The sequence below is a fragment of the Canis lupus genome, chromosome 16 (genome assembly GCF_003254725.2).
Source record: "Canis lupus dingo isolate Sandy chromosome 16, ASM325472v2, whole genome shotgun sequence".
NCBI classification, from domain to species: domain Eukaryota; kingdom Metazoa; phylum Chordata; class Mammalia; order Carnivora; family Canidae; genus Canis; species Canis lupus.
In genome coordinates this window covers 6927761-6948254 of record NC_064258.1, presented here as the reverse complement: position 1 = coordinate 6948254, position 20494 = coordinate 6927761, and the positions used below count along the sequence as shown (strand labels likewise).

General features: G+C 46.9%; 2 gene segments (V, D, J or C); both read left to right on the top strand.

The window, feature by feature from the left end:
• Window positions 1–227: 227 nt before the first annotated feature.
• On the top strand, window positions 228–3160 carry LOC125752681 (T cell receptor beta variable 4-1-like). The segment is given in 2 exon segments: window positions 228–508; window positions 611–3160. Coding segments are annotated over 2 exon segments (441 nt in total).
• Window positions 3161–4232: 1072 nt separating this feature from the next.
• Window positions 4233–20494, top strand: part of LOC112650920 (T cell receptor beta constant 1-like) — a 198284-nt gene continuing 182022 nt past the window's right edge. The window contains 2 exon segments of the C gene segment in view: window positions 4233–4442; window positions 4560–4817. Coding sequence covers window positions 4394–4442; window positions 4560–4817 — 307 coding nt within the window.

Below are 20494 nucleotides of genomic sequence, written 5' to 3'. Positions count from 1 at the left end.
CAAACCAAGCAAGGTGGTATCTCTGAGTTAAATCAAGATGAGGCTTGAGTGGGATTGTCCTGGTTCTATGAGACACAGTGTGGGGGGACATCTACCCCAAGGGAAGGAATGCATGTCTGAGCTGAGGAGGTGCTGTCAAGTAGAAAGAGAAAGGAAAGGCTCAGTTGGGGGAGGAAGCTACTAGCAAAAAAAAAAAAGAAAGAAAGAAAAGAAAAAGCAACTGACTGAGAAACCTCCTTGAGGCAGCTGGGCGTAGGAAATCTTCCACACCTGCCCTGGTACATTTGGTCCTGCCACGCCAGACCAAGACCAGCTCTGGTGACGCTGGTACAGGGCATAAGTGAGAGAGGAAATGTGAGCTGTGGAAGTAAATAGGACACGAACTTCACCAGCAAATCCTCATCAGGTGCCGGTACAGGAATCTGAGCAGACTCCAGTCCCTTCCAGTCAGGTGCTGCCATGGGCTGCAGGCTCCTCTACTGGGTGGTCCTTTGTCTCCTGGGGGCAGGTGAGTCCTGAGAACTCCTGGGACATCTCTGTCCTCAGGCTTCTGGCTTTTTTCATGGTACTGCTTCCTAAACACTGTAACTTTGGTTTCTTGCTCCCACAGTCCCCATGGACACTGGAATTACCCAGACCCCCAAACACCTGGTAACAGGGCCTGGGAGGAGAGTGACCCTCAACTGTGAACAACATCTGGGACATGATGCTGTGTACTGGTATCAGCAGAGGGCTCAGAAGCCACCGAAGCTCATGTTTGCCTACAGATATAAGGAACTCATTGAGAATGAGCCTGCCTCCGGTCGCTTCTCACCTGAGTGCCCAGACAGCTCCAGGCTCTACCTTCACGTGGACGCCCTGGAGCCTGATGACTCTGCCTTGTATCTCTGTGCTAGCAGCAGGGACACAGCCCCACACAGCCAACCTCTCCCCGTGCACAAACATCCTGGGTCTAGCAGGGGGGCCCTTGGGCAACCAAAACTAGCTCAACATCTCCTGTAGGGCCCCAGACAGAGATCCCAGAACCTCATGCAACCTCATGCAACCTGTGCCCAGCGCAGACACCCACAGCCTGGGGCCTGGCTCAGCCTTCTTCCAGTCTGTGCCCAGCTGCATGCAAGCCAGAGGGTCCAGCTCCAGTTGCTCCAAGCAGCCTCCAGGAGGCACATGGCCCTGGGGAATGTTTCAGGGGCCACTTTACACTCTGGCCACAGCAGTGCTGCCATGACCCCTGCCCACAGGCACCTTCCTCTGACTATTCCTTCCACCCCAGTGAGACCCTGGACCTCAGCCCCTGTCCCAGCTCCAAACAGGCTGAGCCCTTTTCCAGAACACCTCCTCCCCTCACCACCTAGCTCAGTCAGTTCCTACCTCTGAGGACAATTGTTTCCTCCCCAGGGTTGGGTCATTCTTTCCAAGTCATTGTCTGCTACATGTCCCAGGACTGAGCTCCACAAGAGCTTCTCTTCCTCTCAGCTGTGACGCCTTCAGGCCTAATTCCATTTCCTTCTGTCACTCTCATCCTAATTCTTCAGGTCTTCACATCCTGCATTATCAGCCACAGAGTCCTCTGCCCCAGGATTGTTGCTCACAACAGGCAATAAGACTGGAAGGGCCCCTGACATTTCAGAGCAGGACTGCATCCTTGGGGCTGTCCTTGCCGAACCCCAGGATTTCTGGCATTGCCCCTTGCCATGGTCCTCCATCCTGCACAGGCTAGCAGACACCATGGGCTGAGCCGACCCCTGTGTCCTAGAGAGTCAGATGCCTGCACTGACACAGAGGCTCCCTCCTCTCTCCTGTAGGGGGCGCCCCAGTGGGTGTAGCAGGAATCCATGGGGTGCAGAGGCCTGAGCTAGGAGAACACTCATTCCTGCCCTGACTCTGCCATGGATTCCAGGCTCTTGGGAGATTTTTAGTCTTTGGTAAGCAGTTGAAATCTTAGAAATTTCTCATCTTGGACTTACCTGAGGCTCTTCTAAACCATTTCCTTATTCAATCTCTGGCTTCTTTCTCCTTCTACAGGACACACAGAACCTGAAGTCAAACAGACTCCCAGCCACCTGGTCACAGAGAGGTGGATGAGAGTTATCCTGACGTGTGACCCCATCTCTGGTCACTTATACCTCCATTGGTAGAGACAGATGCTGGGGCAGAAAGTGGAGTTTCTTATTTTATCCTACAAGGATACTCTCTTGAGAAGTCTAAACACTCAGAGATCAGTTCTCAGCTGGAAGGTCTGATGGATCATTCTCCACTCTGTAGAGCCAGCCCAGAGATGATCTGTGTTTGAATGCTAGATATTGTAAGTGAAAAATGTTAGAGATAAGATGACGGCTCTGGATGATGTATTATCTTATAGAGATAGTTCCTTTTTGCTTATACTACGACATCTTGGTGGGGGCAAGTCTTCTGAATCTGTTTGAAAAATGAGTTGGATTTCAACCAAGCTTCAGTTTTGTGGATGGCTGTTCACCTTTGCTCCTAGTATGTGATCACTTAGGTTCCAAATGAAACGTCTGGAGTATTTTTACTTTACTGAAGTGTAATCTGCATGAAATAGTACCCATTTCAAGTGTACAACTCTTGGAGTTTAAATATACTTAGGTACTACTCAACTATCACCACGATCCAGTTTTCTTTGTAAAGCTTCCCTTATAAGCTGAGAGGGACCTTGAGGTAAGTACTTGGGAACTGCATGCATAAGCCCCACTAATCCAGCTATCATCTAGGGGTCTCCCTGGTTAGCATCATACAATCTAAACATGGAGAGAGACTTGGAAATTATTTATTTCAGCCCATTGTTTTAGATGAACAAGTGGGAAGTCATATAGGGTAGTTTTTAACTGTGTTACTACTGATTATATCCTCACTTCTATATCTTTTATATTTAATATGCCTAGAGCAGTCTGTGATATTCTTTTTGTTCCTATCAGAATACAAGCGTCATGAGCATGAGAATATTGCCTTCCCTGTGCTTTGCACTAAATAACTATTCAATGAGAGCAAATAAGTAAAGCGTGTTAGAGTTCCTGGAAGGATGGTGGTTGTTTCTGTTTGGTTCACTACTGTGTCTCAAGCACCTGTTCTGTGTTCAACTAAGAAAAAAATAAAAAGGAAAGCAAAACACCTGTGTTTGAAGAAGTTGACCAGTAGTTGACAGTTAGTGATGCCAAACAGTGTGTGTGGTGGGTGTGGGTGTGGGTGTGGGTGTGGGTATTAGCATATGTGCCTGCTGTCTCTGTGGCAGTAATAGTGTCTTGTTCTCATGCCTAGCTCCTCCTGACTTGGCCTTAGTAAGTGCTGGAGCCTGCCCAGGACACTGGGATCTGGGAAGTGCGCCTTGACGACCACTAGGAGGAGCCATGGCACCACCAGAACCCATGAAAGAGGTGGTGGCCTGGGGCTATAGGTCTCCAATGAATAAAGGGGCAGTGGTTGTCAACAGGCGCAGTTTGGTGATGGTAGAGACATCTTGTTGTCCCAGCTGGGGTGGGAGAGCTACTGGCAGGTAGTGGATAGAGACCACAATGCTGCTAAGCAGTGTCCACAACACAGATATATCCAGAACAATGCTGCAATATCTCTGAGGTTGAGATGCCTTAGGCTAAACATTTAGGTGTAAATTTGGTACCAAAAAAGAAGGTGACCTGTAGACAGGTCAAGGACAGTAAAGTCATTCAGCCCAGGTTTTCCCCCACTCTCTTGCTGTCATTCACCTCTCCAACTGTTTGCTCCTGTCCCACAGGGACTGCTCATTGCCTAGCTGCCTCCTGCTCACTACATTGAACTGCCCCTCCGACGGAGAACACCTTCACAGGGATGGGGTTGCAGTATGGTCCCCCTCAAGGGGACTTATCATCACAGCTTGCTCCTAACATTCCTTCATGCATTTTAGTTGTCTGCAGCTGGTGCCTGTGGGAGACCCCACTGTGGTTCTTTTGTCCACAACTGAAGTAGCCAGGGGGGCGGCGGAGCACACATCAGAGATTCAGTGGAACCAAGATTTGAGAGGGATCTCCCTGCATTACTGAGGAGAAAGACGAGAAGATACAGAAAAGAGAAACTTGCCCAAATCTGAGAGTGGAGCCAAAACGAGGAGGAGGGAGGAGGTGGCCAGATGTGGGCCAGCCAAAACCCAGGGAGGCAGAGATATATTCCTGAGGCAAGAGATGTCCCATTCAAACTATCCCTAGATATTCCAAATTCCTTTGAAAACAGGAGAAATTAGCATGTCTTGAAAGGCACAAGGGCAGGAAATGAAGGAAGAGGAGAGGCCCAGCATGGGGAAGTCATTCTGGGCTGTGACATCACAGGCAGCGCACCTGTCAGGGCAGTGGAGAACTGCCGCCTACTTCTTACCACTGAGGACCAGACTGTGCCTGTCTCCACCATGGGCTCCGGGTTCCTCTGCTGTATGGTCCTCTGCCTCCTGGGAGCAGGTGAGTCCTTGGTCCAGCTGGCGTGATGCTATGATGCGTCCCTCAGCCTGTTCATCATGTGGCCAGCAAGAGCCTGCCATCTGGGACTGGTCTGAATTCTTCTCCTTTCCTTCTCAGCACCCCTGGACACAACAGTTTCCCAGACTCCAAGATACCTCATCGCGCACGTGGGATCGAAGAAGTTACTAAAATGTGAGCAAAATCTGGGCCATAATGCTATGTACTGGTATAAGCAAGACCTCAAGCAACTGCTGAAGATCATGTTTATCTACTTTAATCAGGGACTCAATCTAAATGAATCAGTTCCAGGTCGTTTCTCACCTGAGACATCTGACAAAGCTCATTTAAACCTTCATGTCAACTCCCTGGAGACAGGTGACTCTGCTGTGTATTTCTGTGCCAGCAGCCAAGACACAGCCCTACACACTCACTACACCCCTGTGCACAAACCCCCTGGCCCAGCCAGGAAGCTGTGGGGACTATATGTTCACATGAACCTAAGCTCCATTCACCACCACCCCCAATGCCCTCGTGAGATCTCTGAATGGAGTTTCCAATCTGTAGTACAGGCTGCCAACATCCCTGATGGGGCAGATCTACAATTAAGCTCTGACAAGTCTCACAGAAATCCATTTATCACCTAGAGCAATAAATTCACTGATGTTCTCAGGATTTCCAATAAATTTACTGAAGTACTCAGAATTTCAGAAAAAAGGAAGTACCTTGTCCCATGTGCTGAAGATCTTACATGGTGGAAGGAGCCATTCCTTGAATTTCTCTGCTGTACATTTGGATGCCAATGGTATAAACAGTATAACTGAATACACTATTCACTAAAAATATTCAATGAGCAAAAGCCTAAAGAGGAAAAAGAGATAAAGATAAAATATCTAAGATTGTAGGAATATTCAGATCATCACTGAGTCGCTGGATAGAAATCTCTTTGGAGAAGGATAAAAGTTCTGGCAACAGGTGAACTAGAAAGAATGTGTTGGGGATAAGCCCCAGGAGGGGTAGGCTTGTGCTCTGCAGACTCCCTCCTTTCCAGAAGGATGACCAGGGCCTCTCTTTCCAATTCAGATCCAGTGGCATCTTGAAGATTCCTGCCGCTCATGCCGTACCCAGGTGATGGAGGATATTATAGACCTTCAAAGGACTCTGGACACGAATCTCAAGGCAGTAGCTAGTCATGGGTCCTACCTGAAGCCAGGTAGCATGAGCACATTGGCATTTGATACAGCAGCACTGGTACAGTATGGATCAGAAGAGTGAGAGTGTGGGGATGGAATAGTCAATGAGGAGACGTCTAAAAGATTCTTCAGGGAAGATTATAAAGGGTTTCTGTGGGGCATTTTGGACAATATAGGTGGGACGCTCTGGGTTCTCTGTGCTCTTCTGAAGAACATTAGGTTTCAATCTGGCAGTTTCACTGTAGGATTTGCTAGATTTTATTTCAGTGTTGCCCTCCCTGTTACGGAGCCCTAGCATGTGGTCATTATTCCTAGGGCATAGAATTTTGGGGTCTCAGTGCAGAATCACAGCACATTCACCAACGTCTCTCATCCTAACTGGATCTGGATGCTGATGTCTTCTTGCTCGACATCTTCTGAAATCTCTGCTCAGCTCCCCAGCCCAGTAGAACCTGTGCTCTCTCAGCTTTGGACTCCCAGGCTGTGCATGCACATGAACATCAGAAAGTAGCCAAGAAGAAAGAGGATTTCCTTACACTCATGCTTAGAGTTCCTTTTCGGGACTTTGTGCCCCAAATCCAAGCCTTCTTGGGATCTTCAAGCCACATTTCACAATATTATATACAGACAGAGTTTATATCAATTTCCTTACCTGTTTCCCATTGTACCTCTTCACTGTTTCTTCCTGTGATTCGGGTCGTCCTTACATCATTTTCTGTCCATAGGCATATCCCTTATCCACATGACTTAAAAGCACTTTTCAGACTTTCACTTCTACCCCTTGAGTGGGAAAGGTTTGTTAACTATTGTTGTCAGGGCAACTGAGCCTTTAATTTCCACTTAGTGGTTAGGATATCAGTTTAAATAAATATATTGGTTGTTGTAGTTTTTTTTTTTTTTTTGTATCATTGGAGCTTTGCTTGGCAGAAGGCAAACAATACAGTAGAATTATATTTATTCATGTTTTAGCTCTATGCTTGTAGAATGGCCAATCTGTATCTCTTTGCCACAGTCATGTCCGGCATGCTAAGTGTAATAATAGCAATGCCAGCCTTTCCTCCAGGATTAATTTTGGGTTCTTGTCTAAGAACTAAATATCTCCACCAGTAATGAATCAGACATCCATTATCTACCTAACTTGTTCAAGAGGAGAATATCAACTGTGATCTTGTACCCCTCACAAAGCCACTGACTGACCCCTGCCCCCTCCCTCTGTCTTCCTCTCTGGAAAATGAACTATAGGCATGATCCACCTGCTACCACGGAGCTGGTTAGAAGCCTGCAATCGGGAAATATGCGACCTTGGCCCCAAGGAGACAATGTGGCTCTTTTGAAAATGCAGAGGTAGGGGGAGGGGAGGGCAGGGGAGTGAATAATGGAAGGATTGTGGAGTGAAGCATGGCATTGAGGCTCCATTTTTAGGTCTAGGGTGGGGGGGATTGGTTGCAGATTCCTCAAAGATACTAAACGATAATAATTTTCAAATTGATTCCCTTGGTCCTACACAGATAACTTGTGTTGTTCACCTTGAGCCTCCTGTTTGCTCTAAGCACAGGCAAGTACTATACCTTCAGTACTGGCGTGGGGGTTGGCTGATCCCTTGTCCCCTCAGCCCCCCTTCCCAGTGCCTGGTCCTTGCTGGCAGTACTACCTCAGAAGGAAGTACAGCCCTCCAATTCCCCTTTCCACTGATATGCACAGAAGGAATCAAGGGAGCTTAGACCCTGAGGGAAACAACGTTTTGGGTGAAGTCTGCAGGACTGAACAGGGAAGTAAGGAGGGCCTTGAGTGAATTAGGCTGTCCCTTAGCAGAGTCCTTTAATCTGCCTGTTGGAATGATGAGGGGATGGAGAGTCTGTATAATGAGGAAAGCAGCTAATAGCATGAGAGCAACTGGTAGAGGAATAGCTCAGCCCAGTCCATTTGAATTCACCTTCTCTCAGAATTTACAAAAGGTATGAAAGGGGAAGAAGAAATATCCTCTGGGGCTGGTGAAAAGGACAGGGACAGTGACATCACAGGCAAATCACCAACCAAAGCCCAGGAGACCAGAGCCCAGCCCCTTCCCCAGGACACCCTAGCTAGATGATGCCCACAACCTCTCTGACATGGGCTGCAGACTGCTGTGCTCTGTGGCTCTCTGTCTACTGGGAGCAGGTGAGTCTCACGTTCCAGATGTTGCCTTGGGACCTCAAGCAGTGTCCCTTTGGTTGCATCAACACTCTTCTTTCGGGGCTTTGTCTGATTTTGTTCCTTTCTTTCAACAGTCCCCATGGACACTGGAATTACCCAGACCCCAAAACACCTGGTAACAGGGCCTGGGAGGAGAGTGACCCTCAAGTGTTAACAACATCTGGGACATGATGCTGTGTACTGGTATCAGCAGAGCGCTCAGAAGCCACCGAAGCTTATGTTTGCCTACAGATATAAGGAACTCATTGAGAATGAGCCTGCCTCCGGTCGCTTCTCACCTGAGTGCCCAGACAGCTCCAGGCTCTACCTTCACGTGGACGCCCTGGAGCCCGATGACTCTGCCTTGTATCTCTGTGCTAGCAGCAGGGACACAGCCCCACACAGCCAACCTCTCCCCGTGCACAAACATCCTGGGTCTAGCAGGGGGGCCCTTGGGCAACCAAAACTAGCTCAACATCTCCTGTAGGGCCCCAGACAGAGATCCCAGAACCTCATGCAGGCTGTGTACTCAGGGGTCGCTGCAGTGCTGAGTGCCCATTGCAGACACCCACAGCCTGGGGCCTGGCTCAGCCTTCTTCCAGTCTGTGCCCAGCTGCATGCAAGCCAGAGGGTCCAGCTCCAGTTGCTCCAAGCAGCCTCCAGGAGGCACATGGCCCTGGGGAATGTTTCAGGGGCCACTTTACACTCTGGCCACAGCAGTGCTGCCATGACCCCTGCCCACAGGCACCTTCCTCTGACTATTCCTTCCACCCCAGTGAGACCCTGGACCTCAGCCCCTGTCCCAGCTCCAAACAGGCTGAGCCCTTTTCCAGAACACCTCCTCCCCTCACCACCCAGCTCAGTCAGTTCCTACCCCTGAAGACAATTGTTTCCTCCCCAGATTTGGATCATTCTTTCCAGGTCATTGTCTGCTACATGTCCCGGGACTGAGCTCCCCAAGAGCTTCTCTTCCTCTCAGCTGTGACACCTTCAGGCCTAATTTTCTTTCCTTCTGTCACTCTCATACTAATTCTTCAGGTCTTCACATCCTGCATTATCAGCCACAGAGTCCTCTGCCCCAGGATTGTTGCTCACAATAGGCAATAAGACTGGAAGGGCCCCTGACATTTCAGAGCAGGACTGCATCCTTGGGGCTGTCCTTGCCGAACCCCAGGATTTCTGGCATTGCCCCTTGCCATGGTCCTCCATCCTGCACAGGCTAGCAGACACCATGGGCTGAGCAGACCCCTGTGTCCTGGGGAGTCAGATGCCTGCACTGACACAGAGGCTCCCTCCTCTCTCCTGTAGGGGGCGCCCCAGTGGGTGTAGCAGGAATCCATGGGGTGCAGAGGCCTGAGCTAGGAGAACACTCATTCCTGCCCTGACTCTGCCATGGATATCTGGCTCTTGTATGGGATTATATTTAGTGTCTTGCAAGCAGGTGAATCCTTGGGAATTTCTCATCTTGGACTTACCTGAGGCTCTTCTAAACCATTTCCTTATTCAATCTCTGGCTTCTTTTTCCTCCCACAGGACACACAGAACCTGAAGTCAAACAGACTCCCAGCCACCTGGTCACAGATTGGGGGATGAGAGTTATCCTGACGTGTGACCCCATCTCTGGTCACTTATACCTCCATTGGTAGAGGCAGATGCTGGGGCAGAAAGTGGAGTTTCTAATTTTATTCTACAAGGATACTCTCTTGGAGAAGTCCTAAATATTCAAGGATCAATTCTCAGCTGGATAATCCTGATGCATCATTGTCCACTCTGGAGATCCAGCCACAGAGCTGGGAGACTCAGCCATGTACCTCTGGGCCAGCAGTGTAGCCACAGGCTTGCCAAGACACCTACAGCCTGCACACAAACCCTCATACTTCTGCCTCTTTCTAGCTCCCAGATTCCTTTCCGACTGGACTTGATTTTTCAGCCGTCTCTAAATACACATGTCTGAATTTAAACCACCAAAAGAGGATATCTCTGGCATGACTGACCAGGGCGCATGTTTTGCAGTATCTTCATATATACTCTCGGGTTATTGTGGGCTCCAAAGTTGGGAGAGTTGCTTCCCAGGAAGCCACCATCAAGTGACCTAGGTTCTCTCTTTACCTCCTTCTGTATCTTGGATTTTGTTTTGCGTTGTTTGGGTAGCTTAGAAATAAATCATTTTAATTCATAGAATGGAGAAGTGATTACCAAGGAATGACTTTGATATTTGTATAAATGTATAGAGTACTTCCAAGATAAATCTTAAGGAGGATATGCGAGTCAACACAAGGGCCTGAATTGTCAGTGATGTCTTCCCAGTAAGTCCCTTATGCATTACTTGGCGTGAGAATGTTAAGGGAACAGCAAAGATGGAGTCCATTATTGGGACCCCACTTCAGGCTAACAGTGGTCTAGACCAGTAAGAGAATCATCAGAATAAGGCTGGGATTGCGGGATCAGAATTTAGCAGCAAAACCCAAACAGCATCTAGAAGGGAACAGGAATGGATCAGTCCCCCAAACTTGACATGGGGCTGTCAGAGTCACTGTCTTGCTTTTGAATAAAACCCCGGTGTTTTTGATGAGTTGGAACAAGAAAGGTAGAGGGAAGACTTCAAAACAAAAGAATGGATTTCCTTATAATAAGTCAGAATGAGATCAAGCATTGATTGGAGGGGAAAAGTCTTGAGCAGAGCTTATCACACAGACACAGGAAATATTCATTTACTCAATTACATCCATGGCAGCACCACCATTAAGGGGTAGAGAATGACTGTCTCACTGATTTGAGGTCTCAGAAATTTTCAGACTAAAGGATCCCATTTTAGTGCTAAGGAAATGAAATCATGGGTTTATAACCATGAGGTCCAATTTCTTTACACATACGGATCTCTCAGATGCATCTGTCTTTATGAATGAAAAAAGAATGTACTATAATTTTGGCTAAGGGGCTGCTCAGAACTGATACCTGTGGAGCTGGGGTCATATGCTCTAGGATGTGCTATGACTGAACAAACACCTAAAATATGGGACTATGGTCACAATCCATGAGTCCAGAAGCCATTGGTGGGATTAGGATGGGTATCCTCCTCACAGCTCCCAGTGACCCAGTTTTAATTTCAAACATCATTTTCCTGTACTAAAAGTCCCTAGATAAGAGGTTGTGATTCCTCAGTAGAGGGAGGCGCATGGTGGATGCTTCCACCATGGGACATGGTAAAGATTCCAGTGAACCTGAAGTATGAGAATACCTGGTCATTAGGGGCCCCTTTTACTCCGATCCAGTTGTAAGGATGGAGGTATTTATCTTATTATCATGAGGAGATAGAGTTTCTGCTACACAGTGGAAATGGGAAAAGTTCTACCTGGAATTCAGGGAACTAATTCAAGCATCACTTGGTGCCTAAATTCCTGGTGATAATGACAATTTTGCAGTTGCAACCATCCTAGTCTGACAATAGAGGCACCTAAGGGGACTGAAACCCACAGAGATGAATGTCTAGATCATCTCAACAAGCAAATGACTTAGAACACTAAAGTGCTAAGCAAAGTTGGAGAAATTATATAATTGGTGATGAAGGAGATAATAAACATCAGTTATCGCTTTGAGTACAGCACCCCCACAGCCCTAAACCTGTGCTTGGAGGGATTGCAGCTGGCCACCACCTGAAGACCTTGGTATTTGGACTTGAAGCAAAGCAAGGAGTGGACTGTATCCAGTGCCTCTTTTGTATCACTTGTATCCTATCATCTTGGCCCTACACTGATTCCAGCCACAACTAATTCATGCACCACCTCCACCCATTCAATAAAGATTGAACCTCCTCTTAAACATGGTCCATGTATTTAGCTTCCTTCCTGTATACTCTGTGGCCGTGATTGAGACCCTCAAATAGGCCGCTTGAAACTTAGACATGCACAGCCAGAAACATCAGAAGTTATTGTTCTATGAGACAATTCTGAATCAGGAGGATGAGAACTGATGGATGAAGCTTTCGTAGTTGTCTCAAAGTCCCTTGAAAGTTGTAGATTGAGGAGCAACCACTTATCTATAAAAATGGCTCAATTAACATTCTAATTTTTCACATGTTCCACGCTTTTTCTTTCTGTACATGATTTGGCCTAGATATTTCCATTTGACTTATCTTCCACTTACCTACTCATTTCAACTCTATTGGTTCTGCTTTTAAAACCATACAGATTTACCTTAATCGTAGGTGTTTTGTGTATTTCGACTCTACAATCTCCACTTAAGTATTTACTATGGTTTTCAGTTGTTTACTAAAATTCTCCATTTTGTCGGCCACTTTGTAGAACATATTAATAACAGTTATTTCCATGTCAGTGTCTGAAAACTCCATCTGAATCATTTTGGGTCTGTTTCTTATGTTTCCCTTTTGGTTTTGGCCATGTCATCCTGTCCCCTCAACAACAGATGATATGTGTTTGAATGCTGGATATTTTATATGAAAAATTTTAGAGAGGAGATGAAGATTACGGATCATGTATTCTTTTATAGAGACGATTCCTTTTTGCTTACACTATGATATCTTGGTAGGGGCAAGTGTTCTGAATCTGGTTGGTAAGTGAGTTGAATTTAAACTAAACTTCAGGTTTATTGATGTCTGTTCAACTTTCCTCCTAGTATGTGATCATTTAGGTACCAAATGAAACTTGCAGAGTATTTTTACTTTACTAAAGTGTGATTTGCATGACATAATACTTACCCGTTTCAAATGTACAACTCAGTGAGTTTAAATATACTTATGCACTACTTAACTACCACCACAAGCCAGTTCTGAAACATTTCCACCCCCTCCCCCAAAAAAGTCCTTTTGTGGCATTTTCAGTCAATCCCCGCTCCTACTTGAGCTTGTGCTTAGGTCTTACTGGAACTCTCTCCTAGGTGGCAGTCCCTAAACGCAAACGCTATTACCCAGACCAGTCAGTCCCTGTGACATCCTACAAGCTTCTCACACCTCAGTCTTCTCTTGCTTTTTAGCAATGTGAACAAAATCTGGGCCATGATGCTATGTACTGGTATTATCAAGACCTCAAGCAACTGCTGAACGTTATGTTTATCTACAACAATAAGGAACTCATTCTAAATGAATCAGTTCCAGGTCGTTTCTCACCTGAGACATCTGACAAAGCTCATTTAAACCTTCATGTCAACTCTCTGGAGACAGGAGACTCTGCTGTGTATTTCTGTGCCAGCAGCCAAGACACAGCCCTGCAAAGTCACTACCTCCCTGTGCACAAACCCCCTGGCTCAGCCAGGCAACTGTACACCAGGACTACATGTTCACCTGACCCTGAGGCCCCTTTCACTCCCAGTGAGCTCCCTGACTGGAGTTTCTTATCTCTAGTACAGGCTGCCCACATCCTTGATGGGGCAGATCTACAGTTATGCTCTGAGAATCCTTACATAATTCTACTTATCAGCCTAAAGAGGAAAAGCAGATGAAGATAAAAATATCTAAGATTGTAAGGATATTCAGATCATCACCGAGTTTGCTGGATAGAAATCTCTTTGAAGAAGCATGAAAGTTCTGGCAACAGGTGAACTGGAAAGAAAATGTTGAGGATAAGCACCAGCAGGCGTAGGCTTGTGCTCTGCAGACTCCCTCCTTTCCAGAAGGATGACCAGGGCCATTCTTCTCAATTCAGATCCAGTGGCATCTTGAAGATTCCTGCCGCTCCTGCCGTACCCAGGTGATGGAGGATATTATAGACCTTCAAAGGACTCTGGACATGAATCTCAAGGCAGTAGCTAGTCATGGGTCCTACCTCAAGCCAGGTAACATCAGCACATTGGAATTTGGTACAACAGCCTTGGTACAGTACAGATCAGAAGAGTGAGAGTGTGGGGATGGAATAATCAATGAGGAGACGCCTAAAAGATTCTTTAGGGAGCCCTGGCATGTGTCATTATTACTAATGCATGGCCTTTTAGGGGTCTCAGTGGAGAATCACAGCACGTTCACCACTGTTTCTCATCCTAGCTGGGTCTGAATGCCAGTGGCTTCCAGCTCCACGTCTTCTGAAGTCTCTGCTCTGCTCTCCAGCCTGGTAGAACCTGTCTTCTCTCACCTTCTGGACTCCCACGCTGTGCATGCCCATCAGGATGTGGCCAAGAAGAGAGGATTTCCTTACACTCACTCTAAGGTTTCCTTTTCAGGACTCTGTGCCCCAAACCCAAGCTTTCTTGGGATCTTCAAGCCACATTTGCCATTATTATTATTATATACAGACATTGTTTATATCAATTTCCTTACCTGTTTCCCACTGTACCTCTTCAGTGTTTCTCCCGTGATTCGGGTTGTCCTTACATCATTTTCCTTCCACGGGCACATCCCTAATTCAGGTCACTTAAACTCACCTTTCAGCCTTTCACCTCTACCCCTTGCTTTGGGAAAGGCTTATGTTAATTATTATTCTTAGGGCAACTGAGCCTTTCACTTCCCCTTAGTGTTCCAGGTATCGGTTTATATTAAATTGTTATTTGCAATCCTTAGAACTCTAATTTTGGAAGTCAAACCATGCAAAACAATTTTTATTTATTCATATTCTGCTCTTTCCTTATAGAACAGATAAGTGACTCTTTGCTACAATGGATGTCTAGCATATTAGTAACAATCCTAGCCTTTCCACTACTGTTAGTATTGGATTCTTGTCTATAAATGGGATTATCTCCAGATTTAGTGAATTGGAGGTCCATTAGATACCTAACTCATTCAGGGGAAGAATATCAATTCCTTTGCTTAAATTCTAATTTCTATACCTTTACTTTTTTTGTTTTAGTGGCCACCCTGAAAATACTTAAACTTTATTACATTAGAAAAATGAGTAGAGGCCTAATGTCCTAGGTAAATGGATGAAAGGCCATGTTGCTGCCTCTTTTTTTGTTTCAGATGCTTCCTTCCTTTTCACACCTGCATACATCTTGTACCCCTCACAGAGCCACTGACCCTCATCCCCTGTCCTCTCTTCTGTTGAATGAGGAATAGGCATCCTTTAAACTGATACCATTGGGCTGGTAAGAAGTCTGCAAACTGGGATAACTGCTGCCTTGCCCAAAAGGAGGCGCTGGGGCTCTTTTGAAACTCTAAGGCTGAGGTGAGTGGTGGGAAGAGTGAATAGTAGAAAGATTGTTGAGGGAAGCAGGGCATTGGAGCTTCATCCTTAGGTCCAGTGGGAGCATTGGTTGCAGATTCCTCAAAGATAGTAAATGTATATCATTTTTAAATTGATTTTCCTAGTTCGTTTCCCAGAGTTAGGAGTCTTTCATGTTCTGTCTCCTTTTCTGATATTTCCCACTTATTTTTTCTCCTTTCCCCTTTATTCCCTTTCACTATGAACTAGGGTGGTGGGAGGAAAGGTGGGCGGGGAGTGAGGGTGACTGGGTGACAGGCACTGAGGTGGGCACTTGACGGGATGAGCACTGGGTGTTATTCTATATGTTGACAAATTGAACACCAATAAAAAATAAATTTATTAAAATAAATAAATAAATAAATAAATTGATTTTCCTTTGTTTTACATGGATGACTTGTGTTGCTCTCCTTGAGCATCTGGTTTGCTCTAAGCCCAGTCATGCATTTTACCCTCAGTACTGGGGTGGAGGTTGGATGATCCCTTTTCCCCTCAACCACCCTTCCCAGTGCCTGGCTCTTCGCTGGCAGCACAGTCCTGCCTATTTTAATGGAGGGCACTGGCTCCAAGTGGAAGCACTCTCTTCGAAGTCCCCTTTCCACAGATATGGACAAAAAGGCTCAGTGGGGCTTAGATCCTGAAGAAAACGACATTTTAGGTGATGTCTACACAGTTGAAATGGAAGGAAGGAGCTCCCTTGAAGCAGATATAGTCTCTCCCTTGAACAGTGCCCTTTGAGCAGGGCCTTAGAAGGAACGGGGATGGAGAGAGAATCTGGATAAGGAGGACAGAAACTAATAGCATGAGAGCAACTGGCAGAGGAATAGCTCAGCCCAGTCAGTTTGAATTCACCTTCTATCAGAATCTACAAAGGTATGAAAGGGGAAGAAGAAATATCCTCTGGGGCTGGTGAAAAGGACAGGGACAGTGACATCACAGGCAAATCACCAACCAAAGCCCAGGAGACCAGAGCCCAGCCCCTTCCCCAGGACACCCTAGCTAGATGATGCCCACAACCTCTCTGACATGGGCTGCAGGCTGCTGTGCTCTGTGGCTCTCTGTCTACTGGGAGCAGGTGAGTCTCACGTTCCAGGGGCTGCCCTGGACCAAAACATAGTCCTTGTGGCCACAGCAACACTGTTCTTTCTGGACTTTGTCTGATTTTGACCTTTCTTTCAACAGTCCCCATGGACACTGGAATTACCCAGACCCCCAAACACCTGTTAACAGAGACAGGGAGGAGAGTGACCCTCAAGTGTGAACAACATCTGGGACATAATGCTGTGTACTGGTATCAACAGAGCACTCAGAAGCCACCAAAGCTCATGTTTGCCTACAGTTACAAGGTACTCGTTGAAAATGAGACTGCTTCTGGTCGCTTCTCACCTGAGTGCCCAGACAGCTCCAAGTTCTACCTTCACATGGACGCCCTGGAGCCCAATGACTCTGCCTTGTATCTCTGTGCTAGCAAAGAAACACAGCCCCACACAGCCAACCTCTCCCTGTGCACAAACCTCCTGGGTCTAGCAGGGGGCCCTGGGGACAACGAAGACTAGCTCAACACCTCCTGACTAGCTTTCATCCCCAGGCAGAGATCCCAGAACATTATGTTGTCCACTCAGTGGCTGCAGCAGTGCTGAGTGCCCAGCGCAGACACCCACAGCCTGGGGCCTGGCTCAGCCTTCTTCCAGTCTGTGCCCAGCTGCATGCAAGCCAGAGGGTCCAGCCCCAGTTGCTCCAAGCAGCCTCCAGGAGGCACATGGCCCTGGGGAATGTTTCAGGGGCCACTTTACACTCTGGCCACAGCAGTGCTGCCATGACCCCTGCCCACAGGCACCTTCCTCTGACTATTCCTTCCACCCCAGTGAGACCCTGGACCTCAGCCCCTGTCCCAGCTCCAAACAGGCTCAGTCTTTTTCCAGAACACCTCCTTCCCTCACCCTGTGGCTCCATCAGTTCTGTCCACTGAGGACAACACTTTCCTCCTCAGATTCATATCACTCTTCTCTGGGTCCGAGTATTAAATCTTCAGGCTCAAAACTGTAAGTCAGAGAGTCAGTGCCTCTGGGCTGTAGCTCCATGTGTCTGTGAAAGAGGAGATCGGATCCTGCCAGTCTGCTCAGATCATCATCCTTGGCCTCGCTGGCCTGAAGCTCTTCTTCTCCAAGGGTGCTTCTACAGCTGCAGTATTTGCCTTGGGGCCTGCGGGCCTGCCCACTCCAATGCAGGCAATGGGTTGAGCCCTGGGCATCACATGTGTATGGTGGTACTAAGGCTTCCCACTCAGGCCTGTGGGGGTGCTCTTGAATCTGAGGGTACCTCCCAGGACTGTGACCAGATGCCCCTCTGGGAGAGCCCTCCCCTCCCCCTGCCCCTGCCCCTGCCCCAGACAGCAGACTCTTTTCCTGGGAGGTCTTTGGTCTCCTGGGAGCAGATGAGTCCTGAGAGAGTGGGGACCTTCCTGTCCTACCCTGTTTGTCTAAGACAAGTTCTGAACTTCCACTTATTCTCTTTCTGCCCTCCATCTCCTGCCACAGGACGCATGGAACCTGCAGTCAGCCCAACAGTATAGCCCAACAATATAGCTACCATATCACAGAGATGGGGACAGAGCATGGTTCTGAGGCCTGACCCCATTTCTGGTCGCTTGTACTTCTTCTGGTACTACTGACACATCCCAGAAAGGGCAGTGGAATTAGTGATTTCCATCGATAACAACCTTCCCTCAGAGAAGGCTGACTTTTTTGGAGAGTCCATTCTCAGCTGAGTTGCCTGACAGACCATACTCTGAGGCCCCAGGCTGCGCTGCTGGGGAACTCAGCCGTACACCCCTGTGCCAACAGCTCAGTCACAGCCTTGCAGTGGAGCTTCTTCCCCTTGTACAAGCTTGAGGCTTCTCTGCTCCCAGCCTTTCAGCAGCCCTTCCTGCCCAACGGGGCGGGGCCACAGCACCTTCCCAGAAACTTAGGTCAGAAGTTAACTTTTCTTTTTTTTGAAACAGGCTCCACTCCCAATGTAGAGCTCAATGCAGGACTTGAACTCACCATTCTGAGATCAAGTCCCACGTCAGGCTTCCTGCTCAGCAGGGAGTTGGCTTGCCTGAGATTCTCTCTCTCTCCCTCTCTCTCAAATAAATAAATAAAATCTTAAAAAGAAAAAAAAGACCTGAGCTGAGATAAAGAGTCTGATGCTCAACTGACTGTGCCTCCCAGGTGACCCAGAAGTTAACTTTAATTTTCAGAATAGGAAATGTTGCACAGGGAGAGGTATCTGGGGCTATGGTATTGAGGAAATATTGTTGGGCACCACAGAATATAGTTGTGGTCCCCATGAATGGGACACGTATGGCCAAATGAAAGACCAGATGAGGCTACCAAGGAACCTGTAAAGGACTGAATTTGGGGAGCCAAGGCCCAAGGGTTCTTCAACAATCAGCTGAAGGGATGATACAGGGAAAGCTTTATGAGGAAGACACTCTATTTCTTATAAATAAGGCAGGTAGACTTCAAATGTTCAATTAGAAAGACCAATTAGTATTAATGTTTGAGGCTAGTTAAGTATATCATATTGGTTATACATCTACTTATTCATTCATTGACTAACTGGTTCACCTATTCTTTGGACAGACAATAGCCTACCTCAAGAGATGGAAAGTATGGTTGGTGCACCACAGGGACCCCATGGGTGTCAGAGGAAGAATCAGTTGCAAGGTCATTTAAGAATCAAGGCTCAGCATGATTCTGAGAACTCTCCTTCGTGCCAGAAAGTGGCCAGGTCCTCTAGAGTGTGCTGGGGTGGGTAAGACAGAAACACCATGGAGAGAACATGCAAATAATCACACGGGTGCATGCATCCCTTTGAATTAGTGTTGGTGTTTTGCACCATGAAATAAACAACCAACAAAACTAAAAGGCTATCTACTGAATGAAAGAAGATATTTGCAAATTACATACCCAATGAAGGGTTAGTATCCAAAATATATAAAGAACTTATACAACTCACACTGAACCACAAATAATCCAGTTAAAACATGGGCAGAAGATAGGACATCTTCTTTGCGGGGGGGGGGGGGGGGGGGGGTGAGTAGGGGAGGGATGTAAGGGATAGCAGGGTCTTTATCATGCAGATGACTTCCCTCATGGGGACCAGGACATTTCAGACTGTAAATGGGCACTTAACTTTAGTTAAGTCTTGGTTTGCTGTCTGGGGATAAATGACTCCATTTGGAGTCTTTTTAGCACTAATATGGTTTTCTATAGGAGGTGGGAAGTCCCTAAAAACTGAAAAGAAATGTAAACAGAGAGGGAGTTTGAGCATACTGGATACCCAGCAGAAGCATATGCAGAGGAGTATTACTCTCAAAGAAAGATCAGAGAAGTGAGAGTCTTAGCCTATTCCCTGGACTCAGTTCCACCAAGCAATACCCTATTGTAGAGAAAATAAAGAAAGGAAAAATGACAGATTTTGAGCCAAATAAGAGGGGATTCTGGGCTTTAAAAACCTGTAGGAAGATTGGCATCCTAGGAAAACCTAGCTATTGGCTGATGAAGAGGCTCAGAGTACCAGCTCTTCCCTAAGAACACCAGAGTATTCCCCTGGGGGATCTCCCTCACTCCCTGATCTGCCATGGCTACCAGGTTTCTCAGTTTAGTGGTCTTTTGTCTCTTGGGAGTGGATGAGTCCAGGAAACAGAAGGAAACTCCTGATATGGGCTTCTCAATTCCAGATCCTAGCCATTCCTTCATTAAGACCACTGTTGTTTACCTGTATCTATCTTAGCTTACATTTGCCTCTCTGATGGAACCCACGGATGCTCAGATACCAAGATCCTTAACATAAAAATGGAAAAGAAGCTGCTCTTTGAACATTCTTAGGAAATGAACCATTTTTGCAAAGTACTGGTGTCAATGAGACCATACCCTGAACTCTTGAGTCTGATTCATTAGTCAGTTCTGAACTTATGGCCAAAAAAGATGTGCTTGAAGTGTACATATCTCAAAAACATATAGAGGATTTCCCCCTTGACTTTGAAGTCAACCAGCACCAACCAGTCCTCTCTGTACTTCTGTGCCAGTCTGTGATTCCACAATACCTCACCACCACAGCCACTCAGCTCGGAAAGAACAGGTGGCCTCTCATGCCTGAGGTCCCTGCTCTAACCAGAACAAAGTGCAAGAGTCCTTTCTGGCCCCCTCTCACCCACCAGCTGTGAATTTTAAACAGGCCTCTTGTTGAATTTCAGTTGGTGCTCTTTACCCCTTGTGGAAGCACCCTCCAGGCGAGCCGTGAGGTTGTCAGGGGTTAGTGCACGCCCTGTGCTCACTTCATAAAGACTTGCCTCCACGTCATCATCCAATTCACCTGGTCCTTACCACCTCTAGTGATACTGAGGCTAGAATTTTGTTTTCTAATATCCAGTCCATGTGAGGAAGACTGTCTACTAGTCTTCAAGTACAGCGGTTTCTCAACGAGTAGATTTTACAGATGGTAACTACTTGCCAACATTTTGGAGACCAATGTTGACTTGAGATTTGAGTTTTGAAAAGTA